At 41.3% G+C, this 16,050-nt stretch overlaps 1 protein-coding gene across 1 annotated transcript in view; it reads left to right on the forward strand.

Moving 5' to 3' along the window:
• Window positions 1-15,091, forward strand: part of gphna (gephyrin a) — a 29,417-nt gene extending 14,326 nt beyond the window's left edge. Inside the window, exons 9-24 of the mRNA XM_034674924.1 lie at window positions 561-698; window positions 2,875-2,917; window positions 3,284-3,421; window positions 4,403-4,495; window positions 5,392-5,447; window positions 6,508-6,627; window positions 6,718-6,776; window positions 6,860-7,013; window positions 7,575-7,696; window positions 8,413-8,500; window positions 8,620-8,693; window positions 10,000-10,064; window positions 10,547-10,650; window positions 10,766-10,862; window positions 11,421-11,559; window positions 11,908-15,091. Coding sequence (XP_034530815.1) covers window positions 561-698; window positions 2,875-2,917; window positions 3,284-3,421; window positions 4,403-4,495; window positions 5,392-5,447; window positions 6,508-6,627; window positions 6,718-6,776; window positions 6,860-7,013; window positions 7,575-7,696; window positions 8,413-8,500; window positions 8,620-8,693; window positions 10,000-10,064; window positions 10,547-10,650; window positions 10,766-10,862; window positions 11,421-11,554 — 1,485 coding nt within the window. The 3' untranslated portion in view covers window positions 11,555-11,559; window positions 11,908-15,091. The remainder of the gene's footprint in view (window positions 1-560; window positions 699-2,874; window positions 2,918-3,283; window positions 3,422-4,402; window positions 4,496-5,391; window positions 5,448-6,507; window positions 6,628-6,717; window positions 6,777-6,859; window positions 7,014-7,574; window positions 7,697-8,412; window positions 8,501-8,619; window positions 8,694-9,999; window positions 10,065-10,546; window positions 10,651-10,765; window positions 10,863-11,420; window positions 11,560-11,907) is intronic.
• Window positions 15,092-16,050: the final 959 nt, after the last annotated feature.

A 16,050-nucleotide genomic window follows, 5' to 3' on the forward strand; every position in this document is an offset into this window, starting at 1 on the left:
AGGGAGCTCAGGGACTCCAGAAAGGTCTATGGTTAGTAACTTTAATGGGACAGGAAGAGTTAAAGTAAGAGACAGGCAGAGAGGTTTCAACCTGCAGAGGTGTGCACACATTACAGGTAACCAGGATGTGACCAGGGCTGGATTTTTGAGATTCTTTTTGCTTGGAATATCATGCAGGACTTTTTCTTTATGGACTGTATCATCTTTATCAGACCTGCTTCTAACGGTTCAACATCCACAGAGTGTTTTCTTTGTTTTTCTGTCAGTATTCGATTCATGAAGTGTTCTCAGGATGTAGACGAGTCACATTACTTCATATATTCATTAAACTGCAGTAGAATCAAAGTCTAACGTGGCTCCATAAATCCAAACTCCATGTGAGCGCAGCTTTAATTGACGTTAAAGCTGCTGAAGACAAATCCTCTGGCTGGCATAAAGTGTGTCTGTATGTACCTGTTTGTGTCTGGTGTGTGTGTGTGTGTGTGTGTGTGTGTGTGTGTGTGTGTGTGTGTGTGTGTGTGTGTGTGTGTGTGTGTGTGTGTGTGTGTGTGTGTGTGTAGATCCCGGACTCTATCATTTCCCGAGGCGTTCAGGTGCTTCCTCGAGATTCGGCCTCTTTAAGCTCCACCCCCTCCGAGTCACCGCGGGCAACACAGGCGACTTCCCGCCTTTCCACCGCCTCATGCCCGACACCCAAGGTACACACAAGCTTACACACACAAACACACACACACATACACACACACACACACACACACACACACACACACACACACACGAAGCAGTGAATTAGGAATCGGTTGAAATTAAAGTTACCTTTAAGTTGCATGAAGTCTCGTATGTTTGCTCTGTAAGATTCAGGATGATCGGCATGATGACAAAATGTTTAGAAACCTCAAAAGGACAGTTTCTGCATGATTGGAGTTTTTTGCTTTTTGCCTCTATTTCCCAAACTTCTGCTGTCACACTGATGTCCATGTCTCACTGAGAATAACGAACTCCCTGTTAGCAGTTTGATTCTCTTCTTCTAAAATTTTCCTTTGAATTGTTTTGAGTTTTTTTGGTCCCAGTGTAATCACCGTGATCGCCCATCTCTGTTGTAGGCATCCTGAATTAACCTCGCAGGAGTTTACACATCCTTCCGCTCACACGATTTATCCCGATTACCACTTTAGAGTTAAAAATTCTCGGGACTTGTGTGGTGTTTGGAATCGAATGGGAGTGAATGAGACTGTGAGAAGTATCTTCAGCTGTGGTCAGTCACGAAAAAATTCACCCATTATAAGAAAAACTCAAACAATGCTGGAATAGTCTTAAAGGTCATGATAAGTTGACTTTTATATATCTGTGATTAGAACTCTTTACCTGTCCTGAGTGCAAAGAGAGTTCACCTTTTATTCCTTTGTCTCCTTTTTATTCAGTCTTAATGATTAGTAAGTACATAAAAAGGAATCTTACTCTGATACAAAAAGGTCTGTAAGTGTGAGGAACATTTCTACAAAGTCATCAGACAGTAGTCTAACAGTCTGAGCCTCTCAGTGGCAACAAAACAACACTTTGATGAGATGCATGTGAAAAGGTAAGAAGTACGGAAGTCCATTTCCAACATTTAACAGGAAGTACAAACAAAAAGATACTTAGCCATGATAAATAATGATAATTCAAAAATGTCAAATCATATATATGACATAAAAGTTGTGAGAAAATTATGATTATTAGAAAAATGAAAATAAAAAAATAGACGGTCTGTCATTTTCTTTTTTACTCCTTTAGTTATTATTTTTTAAATATTTTTTTAGAATTATAATAATTATTATGATTGTTGTTTTTTTCTCATTAACGTATTTCTTCACCTGTCTATTTTTGATTTCATTTACTATAAAAACACCTTAAATGCCTTAATTGTGAAAATTGATCCTCTGTACATAATGTGAAGAAAAATTCAAATAAAGAGATTATACAAAATAATAATAATTTAATGGTCATAATTATGAGACAAAAAAATCACCATTAATGGATGAAAAGTCAAAGTTATTAGATAAAAATGTTAAATTAGGAGATAGAAGGTTGAAAAGAAAAAAAAGACAGTTGTAATTACGGGATAAAAATTCAAAGAGGTAAAGAAATATATATATTTTTTTATGTGTTTTGCTTTTCTACATTTAAAGGAACATTTTTAAAAAATTTAACGTGTGCTAATTTTATTGTCATCTAATTTTGGGGTTCAATTTTTTGTTCAAAATTCCTGATTTCCAGATAAAAAGTTGAAATTATGACTTTTATTATCCCATAGCTGTGACATTCAATCTCAAAATGTTTACTTTTTAATCACATTAGGACTTCCTATCTCATACTGAAGACTGAACTTTAATGTTGAGTCATCTATTGGAAGTTTTTTCCTACTGATGGAAATGGGCTTCAACAAACGAAGTCAGTTTTAAGTTTCGTCCATTTTTTCTTCCAGGGATCCAAAAAAAGAAAGAATCCCGGAGACACTTGAAATTAATTAGTACAGTACTTGAGGTGGTTCACCGTGATTTTCCCTCACTGCCTGCTGACACCTGATGTGTGATTAGAGGACAGAACAGTAACCACATACTGCGTCATGTTTTTATTTCCCAATAATCCCGTGTCATCCTGCGCAATCAGGGACTAAGAGACAGAGCTGCCGCTGTGCTGGTTGTCAGCGTCACAGCCAGATTTCATGTTATTTATGTTTCCATGTCCTGTTTGTGAGACATTATTTATGGATAAATCGACATGAAAGCCTTTGCCATGCCGTCTTGTTATGAAGGAGAGGTATTTAAATCATTCCTCCCATACATTTGCATCAGACAATGAGCAAATATAGAATATCTGTGTGTGTCTCTGCAGGTTCAGTCACGATGTGGCAGTAATGAGAACATCCTGAGAGCCAGTAAGTTCAGACTGTGTGTGTGCGTGTGTATGTGTGTGTGTGTGTGTGTGTGTGTGTGTGTGTGTGTGCATGTCTCATTTATATGCTGGTCCTGCTTTAGCTTCTTACATCACAATGTAAAATGTACAAACTCTGTCGTATTGTTTAAAATAGCATACTCACCGTTTACTCTAACACATAAGCTTTAATTGTGTTTCTCTTTGTGCGTGTGTGTGTGTGTGTGTGTGTGTGTGTGTGTGTGTGTGTGTGTGTGTGTGTGTGTGTGTGTGTGTGTGTGTGTGTGTGTGTGTGTGTGTGTGTGTGTGTGTGTGTGTGTGTGTGTGTGTGTGTGTGTGTGTGTGTGCGTGCGTGTGTGCGTGCGTACAGGCCACAGTGCGGTGGACATCAGTAAAGTTGCACGTCGTCATCGTATGTCTCCGTTCCCATTGACGTCAATGGACAAAGCCTTCATCACCGTTCTAGAGATGACGCCTATTCTGGGAATTGAAGTCATTAACTACAGAGGTGAGTCTGTGGAAGGTTAAGTGTGTGTGTGTGTGTGTGTGTGTGTGTGTGTGTGTGTGTGTGTGTGTGTGTGTGTGTGTGTGTGTGTGTGTGTGTGTGTGTGTGTGTGTGTGTGTGTGTCTTTACTGTAGGTATGTGCATCTGCTTTTGATTTAACTGCCCTGCTGCTACTTTCAGAGTGCAGAGAACAATATAAGCGTTTTGACCGGCCAGTGTAGGAGCCTTTTATTGGACGATGTGATCTGGAGGATTTCTCAATGGGAGGTCGAAGCTTGACCAAGTGTTTACATAGTAACATAACTGACATCAGGTATTGTGAGGCTGTAGCTTTATTTAAGTCAGTACAGAGGTCCCAAGAAATACGAGTAACGTATTCAAAACCCAAAGTAGAATTAACCAATCAGCAGCGTCTACATTCAACAGAGCAAAAGCAAAGAAAGTGAAAAGCTTTCTTGCAGGAAATTATAAAGCTCAGTCCTGGTCTTGTCTTTCCCAATCACCATCAACAAACAACTCTGCAGACTTTTAATCCCAGAGATCCCTGAAGACAATCACAAAGAGGAACTGTTTCTTAACAGCTCTGATGGGATAGTTTTACCTCTTCGTTGCCTGTGCTCATGGTGCCTCCCATTTAAAGACAGTCCATGTGGAGGCGTGTCTGTGACCTGCACAGGTGTGTGAGAGGAGAACCAATCGTTTCCAATCTGATGCTGTAGTGATGTGAGATTGCAGAGTTCACTGTGCTATTGTATCTTGTGCAGCTTGATTCAGAACTGATTGATAGTCAAACGACTCTTTGAATCAGAGGAACAAAAGGAGGCAAAGTTTTATTTTCCCTATGAAGCAGAAATGATTATTAGATTTCCATATTTTCTTCATCAGCCGTTGAAGTTTTTGTTGTTGTATTATATTGATTATTTAATGTGATTGTGTTTGTGGTGTTTTGCACTAAACTGACCTCTGCTGGGTTTCCGTTTTCAGACGGTTTGGGTCGAGTTCTCGCTCAGGACATCTATGCCAAAGATAACCTTCCTCCGTTTCCTGCCTCTGTTAAAGACGGCTACGCTGTACGAGGTAAGACCACACGTAGCATGCCTTTATCATACAAACATAATAATTCAAGACAAAAATGTTGAACAGGAAACATGAAAACATCTGAAACTGGACTTTAAGGGTATTTTGGTGAAGAAGCCTGGGCTGTATTTCTGCTTCTCTTTGAATGCAGGCGTCTCCAGATTTAAAAAGTTATTTGTTTAATTAAATCAGCATTTAAAAAGGCTTTAATGTCTGCAATGAAGTCACAGCAGGTGAGCATGTCTGATCAAAGTGCATTGACAAAATTGAAAGGCTCATATTTTTATTTGCAATATCTTCTAACAGTCATTTTCCTCTGCAGGACACAGGAGTTGCTTGTCTTGTTGTGTGACTTTAGGATTTTAATGCAACCTGGTACTAGTGCATCTCAAAAAAATGTAATATCATGCACATTCAATATTTTCCATCAGCTATTTAAGAAAGTAAATAATTGTAGACTCATGCATGTCAACTGAAATGTTTCATGCATTTTTTTTACTTTGATAATGACGGTCTGCAGCTCTAAACATTTTAGACACATCTCAAAATGTAAGAATATTTCATTTTGAGGTACTTTATTTCAAGTTATTACAAAAAAAAGAGATTTTTCATGGTATTTACAGTTTTCAGATGCACTAGTATTCGTATAAGAAAGATATAAACAATCCTGACATGGGTAGAGGAGTAACTTCCATGCTGCAGGAGGTCATATGTCGTATAAATAGGCCCATGGTTCAAAAGTTTCCCTTTTGCCTGACATTTACCTTCAATTGTACGTCTTTGTTTACAACCGCTTAGCATTGAATCTGTTAAAAAACAACCTGAATCTTAACATCATCGGTCTCGGGATCATCTCCAGAGTTTGCCCGATTAACATCACTGTCATTGACCTTTAGCTGCTGATGGCCCAGGAGACCGCTTCATCATGGGAGAATCACAGGCTGGACAACAGGTCAGCTCTAACACACTAACACTACAGTAACGTTTGAGTCCTGAATGATATAACCCAGCACCAGAAGTAAAGCTGCCCCCCTTCTGCAGACCACATAACTACTCCTGGTGCTGACATTGCACATGAGAAAGGGACAGCATCCAGAGAAGGGATACTTTTTTCTTCTCATTTGAATCCACTGACTTGTTTTAACTGCTCCACAAACTCCGAGCTCTGACCTCAGCGCAGTAATGAGATAGCTAATCATGCTACAAACCCTCTACATCCAACTCCTAGCAGACAGACCTCAACTTTCCATCCTCGCTGTTCAGCTCCTGCTGCCAAATCTGCATATCTAAGCTTTTCCTTTCATACGCTTCCTCCTCCTCCTCCTCCCAGGGAACAGTCCGTTCTAAAGAATAAACTATCCCCTGACTTGCAGACCATAACACGATGTCAGGCCACAACGTAGTGCAAACTTTTTCTTGTGGAACAACAAGTTCTCCTCAAAAATGACCTGCAGCTCCGGATCCTTAGCACCCTTTAGGTGGCCTGCTTTTGTTGCTGTGTTTACTGACCTCGCAACAGATTTATCTCCCAGCATGTCAGAGTGTGGCTCGTGGTTGTTGTCTCTGAATACAGCAGGCATGAAGGCTCACTACATCGTCCAGAAGCCCCGATCAGCATGAGATATACAGTATATGTTGCTTAGTAATGACAATGCATTGGACAATTTTATGATTTTACACCAAAAGAGCATTTTTCTTTTACATATTTACTTGCAAAGTTTCTTGTATCAGCCAGTTTAAGGAGGCAGAAGAAGATTTATCATTAGAGAATGCTGCATAAGCATGCACAGGATCAGTGAAGAGATAAGAGGAACAGTTTTGTCTACAGGGGCTGCAAACTTCAACACAAATAAAAGTTCCTCAGGGTTGCTTTAAGGGTAAAATAAGCATGAATAAGTACATATAGAATACTTAAAGTAATCAGCCGTCTATAAAACAAGCATTCAGAGAATACATTTAGAGAGAAGTCAGCAAACTGAGACTGATGTAGCTTCACGTTTGTGTCCGTGCAGCCCACCCATACTGTGATGCCAGGTCAGGTGATGAGGGTGACGACTGGGGCTCCGATTCCTTGTGGAGCCGACGCTGTGGTCCAAGTGGAAGATACCGAGCTGCTGCGAGAGTCTGAGGATGTGAGGACATGATGTTACCTTTTACCTTTTTTGTTCTTGCTAACGTGCTCAACAGGATGGTGTTACTCTCTGACTCTGTCTTATTTTCAGGGCACAGAGGAGCTGGAGGTCAGGATCATGGTCCAGGCTCGACCCGGTCAGGACATCAGGTACACAAACAACCATGATGAGTTTCAGGTTATTGCAATCAAAGCTGCATGAGTAAGCTCAACATGTGTGTGTGTCTGCGCAGGCCGATAGGTCACGACATCAGACGAGGGGAGTGTGTGCTGGCTAAAGGAACACACATGGGCCCCTCTGAGATCGGCCTGCTGGCTACAGTGGGAGTGACCGAGGTCAGCGTGCACAAGTTCCCCGTGGTGGCTGTCATGTCCACTGGAAATGAGGTACATGAAAATTGGTATTTTCAGGTTATATTACAAACTGTAATTTGTAGTAGCATTCAGTGACCACAAGATAGCAGCACTAATAGTTTAGGTATTGAATTGTGCAAAACTGAGGGCAAAAATTAAAGTATTTTGCAGGCAATTGAGAAAAATTGAGATCATGTAACTCTTAAAATTGCACACAAAGGGTTAAATGCATCCCTAAAGTTCAAATCAGGCATTGTACATACATTCAGGACAAAATTGACCTCACTCTTTGCAAACAAGCCTTATAACAGGAAGCGTTTGATTCATAAACACCACATCTTATAGCCGTATGCAGTTTGAGTGAAATCATTGACAACTTCAGAGAGTTGTGCTAAAACTTTAAATTTGACTATTTACAAAGATGGTAGGACTGCCCCTAATACAGGCCTGGTTCAAATAAAGGCCTGGTCATTCTCAGAGGAAGCATGACCAACAAACTATTTTTAAATTGAGTGAAGAAGAAAGAGGTTTGAGTTTTTCCTTCTTAACCAAGATGTCATTTAAACCGCTCGATGTCTTCCCTTGTGGCTGTAGTTGTTGAATCCAGAGGACGACCTCCACCCGGGCAAAATCAGAGACTCCAACCGCTCCACTCTGCTGTCCACAATCCAGGAACACGGATATCCCACCATCAATCTGGGCATCGTCGGAGACAAGTAAGAGCACTCAAGCTCTAGACACAAAATGATTGCATGAGAGTGTAATTCTCAAAGTACACATCTAACTAACAATTGTGCGGTATTATAAGTAATGTTTCAGACTTTCAGGTGATAATGATGTATGTTACTCTGCAAATACAGTCCATAAATCAAACATACTATAACTACTATCCTCATGATGTCTGAGGCTCAGCTCTGAAATAACACGCTCAGTTCCTCCACATGATTGCAGATGGTGCAGCAGCAGAGCAGATAAGCTGTGGACAGACAAATCCAGCTTACGTCTGCCTCAGATAATTACTAAAAATTAATATCTTGTGCTGGGACCAAGTTTTAAAAGAGTTCTCCGACCTTTTAATGCTGCATTTAATTAAGAATGATGAGCGACAGAGTGAAACAGTAATAAGATCATTACAGCCGAGGCCAACACATCCAAACTTTGAATCCCGAGCTTCGGAAAACTGGAACCTCACTTCCCATCATGTCTCTTGATTCTGTCTTTCTGTTGGAGCACTCTTTCCAGAGAAATGTCTGTACCTTTCAGACTCCACATCCTGTATCACAAGCGTTTTATAATAATATTACATTTTCAAACTCAGTCCAACTTAACCCCGGACGACTTTAACAGGATTATTGTCTCAGACTTGGAAAGCTCCACAGAGAGTGTCACACAGCTGCTGCGGTTAACTGATGCGTCATGGTTGTGTTTTTAGCCCTGATGACCTGCTGTCCGCTCTCCACGAGGGAATCAGCCGCGCTGATGTCATCATCACCTCAGGGGGCGTGTCCATGGGAGAGAAGGTAACCCTCTCCACCTATTATGTGACCTTAAATTTAACCCTTTATGTATCCTCTCCGTTTGGTGTAAGATTTTAACTTTTAATCTTTTATTTCTCTCTGTTTATTCGTGTTTTCATCAGGACTACCTGAAGCAGGTGCTGGATATCGATCTTCATGCCCAGATTCACTTTGGACGAGTCTTTATGAAACCAGGGTGAGATGGATGCTGCTTTAACTTTGAGTACTACTTCTGCAAATCCTACCTCCACCTTTTCTCCTTCTGCTGCGTTCACTGCCTCGACAGCTACTGCTTCTTTCAATCGTCCTACCACTACTACTCCTTCAACTCTTTCTACTGCACCTCTATCTCTCATACTTCCACAGTTACTACTACTTCTGCTGCTTAAACTTCCTCTACAGTTTCTTCTCCTCCAACATTAAAAAGAAACTGCTGGGTGCAGGCTTGGCTTAACGGTTAAGTTGCATGCCCATATAGCGAACGACTCGGGTTTGATTACAGCCTGTCGATTCCTGCATCTCATTCCCCCGCTCTCTCCCAGTTTCATCCTCTGTCCCTTGTCCTGTCCTCTCCAAATCAGAATCAGAATCAGAAATACTTTATTTATCCCAGGGAGGGAAATCCAGTCATTACAGTTCCTGTATACACAATAAGTTACACCGATACAATAATAAGATATGTAGAAAATAAATACATGGTTGAAGTCCCTGGAGATCAGGAAGAGGGCACGCTGGTGGTCTGTCTGGAGTCTGGCTATGGCAGCAAGCATTGAGAACGTTGGACGCCGTAGTCGGGTTGGCAGAGGGGCGATGTAAACAGCTACCAGTATGACATGTGAGATCTCCCTGTGCAGATAATATGGTCGGAGGCCCACAGCGCTCTAGCTGCTATCCCGGTCTGCCCGGACAGTCTGGAAGCCGTCAATGGAGACGTTGTGGTCAGGAATATCCTGATGTCGCCACGTTTCCGTGAAGCACACCATGCTACATTCCTGAAACTCCGTCTGACTCCTGGCTAGTCCTGTTAGCTTGTCCATCTTATGAGCCAGAGATCTCTCGTTGCTCATGATGAGAGAGGAGAGACACGGCTTCTATCTCCTATCCATAAACCTCCATCTTCTTATATCAGCTCTCCTCCTCATAGCTCTATGCCACCTCTGCAGCCTCTATGCATTTTGGCCAATTAGAACCAAGCATCTTAAACACCCGGAAGATCAGTAAGACAGCCGGGTAATAAGCACTGAGAACACAACAGCTAGCTCTAAATGTATTGTTCCACCTTCTTTCATTTCTGCTGCTTCCTCTTTTGTTTCTACTCTTACTTGTGTTTCTGCTTCTACTGTTTTCCCCACACTTACTATGTCCACTCTCGTCTCCTCTAGCTGCTGTTTCTGCCTCTTCTTCTGCATCAAAGCTTTTATTAAATAATATTAAATAACTCCTCCTCTCACTGTAGTGACACCAAGATGAAAAATAACAACCTGTGCGTTTCTGCTCCTCAGTCTTCCTACTACCTTCGCCACAGCTGACATCGACGGAGCACGGAAACTCATCTTTGCCCTGCCAGGTACGGGACACACGTGCGAGGAGGCTGTGCTAGTGTGTGTTGTTTCGGTGTCAGTGTGTGTACATCTCCTTGTTTTCAAACCCCTGGCCCGTCTCTGACACCCCACTGCTTAGCCCTGAGGGTCTCATTTAGAGTTTCTGAGATTATTCATCTGAAGTCTTGTCTGATTTGATGTATGTAACCTTCATGTAGGGACGAGAAGAACTGACACGCTTTTCTAGTAAACAACTCAGGTTCTCACAGTACGAGATGCTGTTACTGTTAGTTGTATTTTGTACCCTTACTTTGCAATATCTGAGGGTCTAAATAGCCAAAATGTTGGTTACAGTAAAATAAAACAAGTTTAAAGGAGGAAGAGTCAGTGAAGAGGTGTGTGTGTGTCACATGGGTGCAAAGAGACGTTGACAGTGCTGATACAAATGAAGACATAAGCATGTTCTGTGTCATGTGTTCACAGTAACCCTGTGTTTGTGGTTTTCCAGGTAACCCAGTGTCTGCAGTGGTGACGTGTAACCTGTTTGTGATTCCTGCTCTGAGAAAAATGCAAGGCATACTGGACCCGAGACCTACGATTATTAAAGCTAGGGTAAAACACACACACACACACACACACACACTCTCACACTCAAGAGGATTGAAGCAGAAAGTAATATAAAATCCATATTTGGTACGTCAGTAACATTTTTCTGCGTGTCTTTTAGCTTTCCTGTGACGTGAAGCTGGATCCAAGACCAGAGTACCACCGCTGTATTCTCACCTGGCATCACCAGGAGCCCCTGCCCTGGGCACAAAGCACAGGTCAGGACTGATTTACTGCACTCTCACCTGCAAGAATCTGGTGTTGAGATACTGATGATACTGGAAACTTTTCATGGGAATTATGGGAATTAACTGGGAATTGAGGGTAATTTAATGGAAAGGCATCAAATCCAAGCATACATATTTGTTTTGTTATAAGCAGACATCCATCCAAATTAGAAATCATGTGTGCATGTGATGGAGGAATGCACAGTACATGTAGGGGGCGCGGTCTCAATAGCGCTGCAGTAAGCAGTGTGCATGTGATTGAGGAATAGCATAGATATTCAACTGTACTTGCAGGAAATCTGGTTGTTTAGGTCAGGATTATGCTAAAATATATTTTCCCAACTATATTTAAGTTCCTTATGAAGAGTCAACCTTCAATTTAGTAAATTCCTGTTTATTCCCGTTAATTCCCATGGAATGTTTCCAACTTTGAAAATTCCCGGAATTTTGCAACCCTAGTTGAAACATTACCACGACTCTCTGTGTTTAAACTACAAACTAAAAACTTCCAGCTAACACGTCTCCTGTTCTCTGCCTCTGTTCCTGCAGGTAACCAGGTATCCAGCAGACTAATGTCGATGCGTAGTGCCAACGGTCTGCTGATGTTACCTCCTAAAACAGAGCAGTATGTGGAGCTGCACAAAGGAGAGGTCGTGGACGTCATGGTCATCGGACGGCTATGATGCAGGTGCAGTATACTCTTATGAGTTTGTGATCACACATCCAGACAGAGATGTAATGATACACCCAACTCAAGATACGATTTATGATGCTGGAGAGTGAGCAGAGTGTGCCTCATATGACATATTTGTGATGCTCTTATTTTTCCTTCTTACTGCCTCACCTGGGTTATTTTATTCCCTCTTTTGATAACACATGCTTTTATTTTGAAAGGATGGAAAAGGTACCTCTGCTCAATCTTAAAGTTACAGGATTAAATGAAATAATCAATAGTTAATAGAGCGTCGTCTCTTGTATTATTCATTGACTCGGTGATCCCGGCCTCTCGTGTAACACTGAAATATCTTCCCTCCAGACTTCAACGTCACTCGCTACCGATTACCATGGCAGTGCCAGGACTTCCTGTCTGGACAGGAAACGGGCGGGGGCAGGAAGTGGTGCATGTCTACCTGGTCGCCATTAGCTGTGATGTCATATGCAACAGCCAATCGGAGCCAGCGAAGGCTGAATCCTCATTGGTCTGCTTTGGGGAGATCACTGTATTTCAATGGAGAAAAAAATGTGAAAAAAATATATAAAATATGAGATTTATTCTGTAATATTATTATTATCCTGATGATAATGATTATTAATATTCTTAATTAATATTCTATTTATTATTATTATCATGGTTCTGATTGAATATTATCATCTTAGTAGTAATCATGCCCTCTTCTCCCCTGTTCATTTGCTTTGTGCGTTTGACATTTTTCCCGGTAGATATAGAGAAATAGAGGCTTTCCCTCCTTCCTCCACTCCTCCTCACCTTCTCTCCTCCCTTCTTTCTCTCTACTTCTTCTTCTTCTTCTTCTTCTTTTCGATATAGAAACTTCCTGATTACCTCTCCTTGCACTACCACTACATCTGCTCCTGATCCACACTGACCCTTACATCAGTATTGACAGATATATATGAACTAAAGACTTTTAAAGATATCTTTTGATCAAAGCTGCTGATATAGTTTGTGCCAGTGCAGAAAATATTACCCCACTTTGGGGAAAAAAAAGAAGAAAATACAAAGAGAACTGTTTTTTTTCTTTATTGTTTTAAGATGTTAAACTTTCAAACCATCCTGAGACACTTAAACTCATCATAACTCTCAATGAAAGCCATTCAACTCTTGAAGGTGGGTCATACTGGAGTGATTCCTCTGCATCAAATATTACTGCTGTTATTAAAAATACGATGATTTCATATCAGAGACGGGACGCTGATTGACTGGTACAACTCTAACTCTGCATTTAAGTGCTGTTTGTTCACGGTTTACACCATGAAACGCGGTCAACACTTGTTATACTTGGGCGTCTTTTGTAAATGTGCCATTTCCAACATTTTACTACTATAAGGGATAACGCTTGTGATATTTTATATTTCTCTTTGACTCAGATCCCATTAAATGACCAGAAACATTACCTGTGTTTTAACACTCCTGATTTTAAAGAGGTCACAGCCAATTGCTCCTCTCCTTATAGACTCTATGCTAAGCAAAGCCAAGTAGATGCTTTCTGTAGCTTCAAATTCAGTTTTTAGGAACTGGACGAGAAAGAAAAAGCTTCATTTTAATGTCATTACTTTGCATTACTCGTTATTTCCTTTAGGTTTTTGGCAAACATCGGTCAAACAAATGATTACACATTTGGTGCTCCTGTAAATATTTCTAGGAGTGCCGTATGTCGAATCAAAATATCAAAATCTTGCCACAGCATCATCTCCAGTTTTGCAGATTTCTCTTTAACCTCTCTTTACTTCTCTCCTCTGTGTTCATCTTTCCCTCAGTTTCCCCCTGATGTCAACAAACAGACTAACGGTACATGATGTGATCACAGCCGTGTGATAAACAAGCTCTATAAGACTTGAAAGACGCACAATTGAAGTCTGTATAACCTATTGTTTTTGGTCCTTTGATGGGATTTTTTAAAAGTTAAAATCATAAAATATCATCAGCTTTATACTTTTAGTAGCCAAAGATTAATGACTCTACCTTCATGGCCAATCACACGTCTTCATCTTTTTTTCAAATCAACAAATGAAGGAAAATGTTGTTCGATCGAGCTGTGAAAAAACTTCCAACTCAACATCTCTTGAAGGCAGGGTGTTGCGTTCAGGTGCTCGTAAACTACACAGCTGGAATCTTTCTACCATGACAGTGTAAAGGTGCTTGTTAATGTCAAAGAAAAAAAAAACATGTGACTGCTTCTCTCTCAATGTGCTGTACGTAGTCAGAGCTACACGGAGACATATAGAAAACCTTAGGCTGAGTTTACTGTTAGCATTAACAAGCTAGTATGCTAATGTTATCCTGCTGATTAAACACCAAACTGAAATTGTTTACCGATTAACAAGGACCATTCAAATGCATCAAATGCAATCTGTGATTCCTGAGCATTCACCAATGCACCATACCTTAACTCCTCATGACCCTCTGATTCTTCCTGTCAGTGTGATCAGTGCCAAACAAACCCACACAGTCAAAGATTCATGCTGCCTTCAGGTCACAAAGGAAAGACTGGTACCTATTTGAAATTATTTTTATGTTTGGACACAATAGAGTCGACATACTAGAGATGTTTGGTAGATGTGGGTTGCACATGATTATCCTCCCCTAGAGTTAACTTCCAGATCTGATGCTCATGTGCCCTACATTTCCTTTGTGACTTGAATGCAGCACCAGCCAGACCTTCTGATCTTTGACCCCTCTCCTGATAGGCTGATACAGTCTTCCTACACACCTTCCAACATTTCTACCCACCCCTCTCATCCTCCTCTCTTCCTCCCCTCCTCCTCCTCCTCCTCCTCCTCCTCCTCCTCCACTCTTGCATGCCCATGAAAGGGGGGCGTGTCTTTCTCTTTGGGCAGGTGTCTCTCCCAGGCGTGAGACCAGAGGTGCAGCACCTGGGCGGGGTCTTCTGATCTGACGAAGTGATGTTTAAATCAGTTCATGTGTGATTGTTGGTGGGTAAGAGGAAGTGTTCAAAGTCTAGGCTTCTGGTACCAACACTGTCCTCTTGTTCATTCCACTGGAGCGGATGTCAGAAACTTCCCAGTTACCTCAAATGCACCGTGAAACTATCAATCAGTGGCTCATGCTGTGTTCAAGTCATGCAGGAGAATGCAGAAAGTTTAAAGGTGGAAAATCCCGTGTTTAAATGGATACAAAGAAGCAGTTTTATGTTTTCAGATGCTCTTATTTATGACTTGAATGCAGCATGAGAACATGTCCTGGCGCCTGCCCAAGGAGAACCAGTCAAACCCAGATAGATCCATTTGAGTGAGAAGAAGCAGGTTATTGTTAAACTGCCTTTGTACTGAGTGATTCGTAACACTGGACTGAACTCAGTGTCACACTGCACACACTATAAACTATGACCAGCACTTGTAATGAAGCAATGACACAGCATTCTACTACTACTGTAAAAATATAATGAAGAGGATGTTTTTTTCTGTAATGATATTATTGAAACTGAAGATGAATTAATAAAAATAATCCTGATTATTCTGTACATGTTGTTTGAGCATGTCATTTTAGAAATATCTTCTACATTTCCCATGAGCACCATCGCCCACTGCGGTAAAGATGTAGCTCTTATGAAAGTGCATTTGCAGCCAGCTCTAACTTAAAGCTTTATCAAAAGGAACCTTTGAAGCCTACTCTTAAAAGTAGAGAGGGTGTCTGCCTCCCGGACCCTGACTGGTAGATGATTCCAAAGGAGAGGGGCCTGATAACTGAAGGTTCTACCTCCAATACTGCTTTTAGAGACTTTAGGTACGATGAGCAGGCCTGCATGCTGGGAACGTAGTAATCTAGAGGGGTGATAGGGCACTATGAGCTCTTTAAGATGTTATGGTGCATGAGAAGAAAGATTTTAACTCTAATTTAGAATCTATTTTATAGGAAGACAGCTTAAAGAAGCTTGCACAGGAGAGATGAGCTTTCTTTTCTTAGCTCTAGCACTCGTGGGAATGCCGAATGTGTCGCAGTCCCTCCTCTGTGACATCTGTTTGCTTGTGAGTGATTTTTTTCAGTGTGTTTTTGTCCTCCCTCTCCCTGCCCTTGATCTTCACTCTCCACACACCTGCTCTGGAGGTGCAATCAGTGCACCTGCCTGCCATCAAGCAATCAGACTCCCTATAAGAACCCCGCACCAACAGCTGGATCAAAACACTGTTTGTTGTGTCTCAGAGTGGAGCTCAGATGTTGCCTGTTGCCTGCCTTGAATTCATATGTCATTGTTTCCCACTTCCCTACAAAACCCATACCTGCTTTTCCTGTCTTTAGGCCCTTTATTCCTCTCTTGCCCCCCAGCCAGACCCTTCCTCACAGACCACTTCCTCAACCCCTTCACCTTTTGACACCTGACCTGCATTAGTCTGCCTCCTGGTTCAGCTATTATTTGTGATAAAATGTGTGTTTCAGAATCTAAAAACACTGTGAAACCCACATAACCTCGTATGTATGTAA

This window comes from Notolabrus celidotus, chromosome 22 (genome assembly GCF_009762535.1).
Source record: "Notolabrus celidotus isolate fNotCel1 chromosome 22, fNotCel1.pri, whole genome shotgun sequence".
NCBI lineage: Eukaryota > Metazoa > Chordata > Actinopteri > Labriformes > Labridae > Notolabrus > Notolabrus celidotus.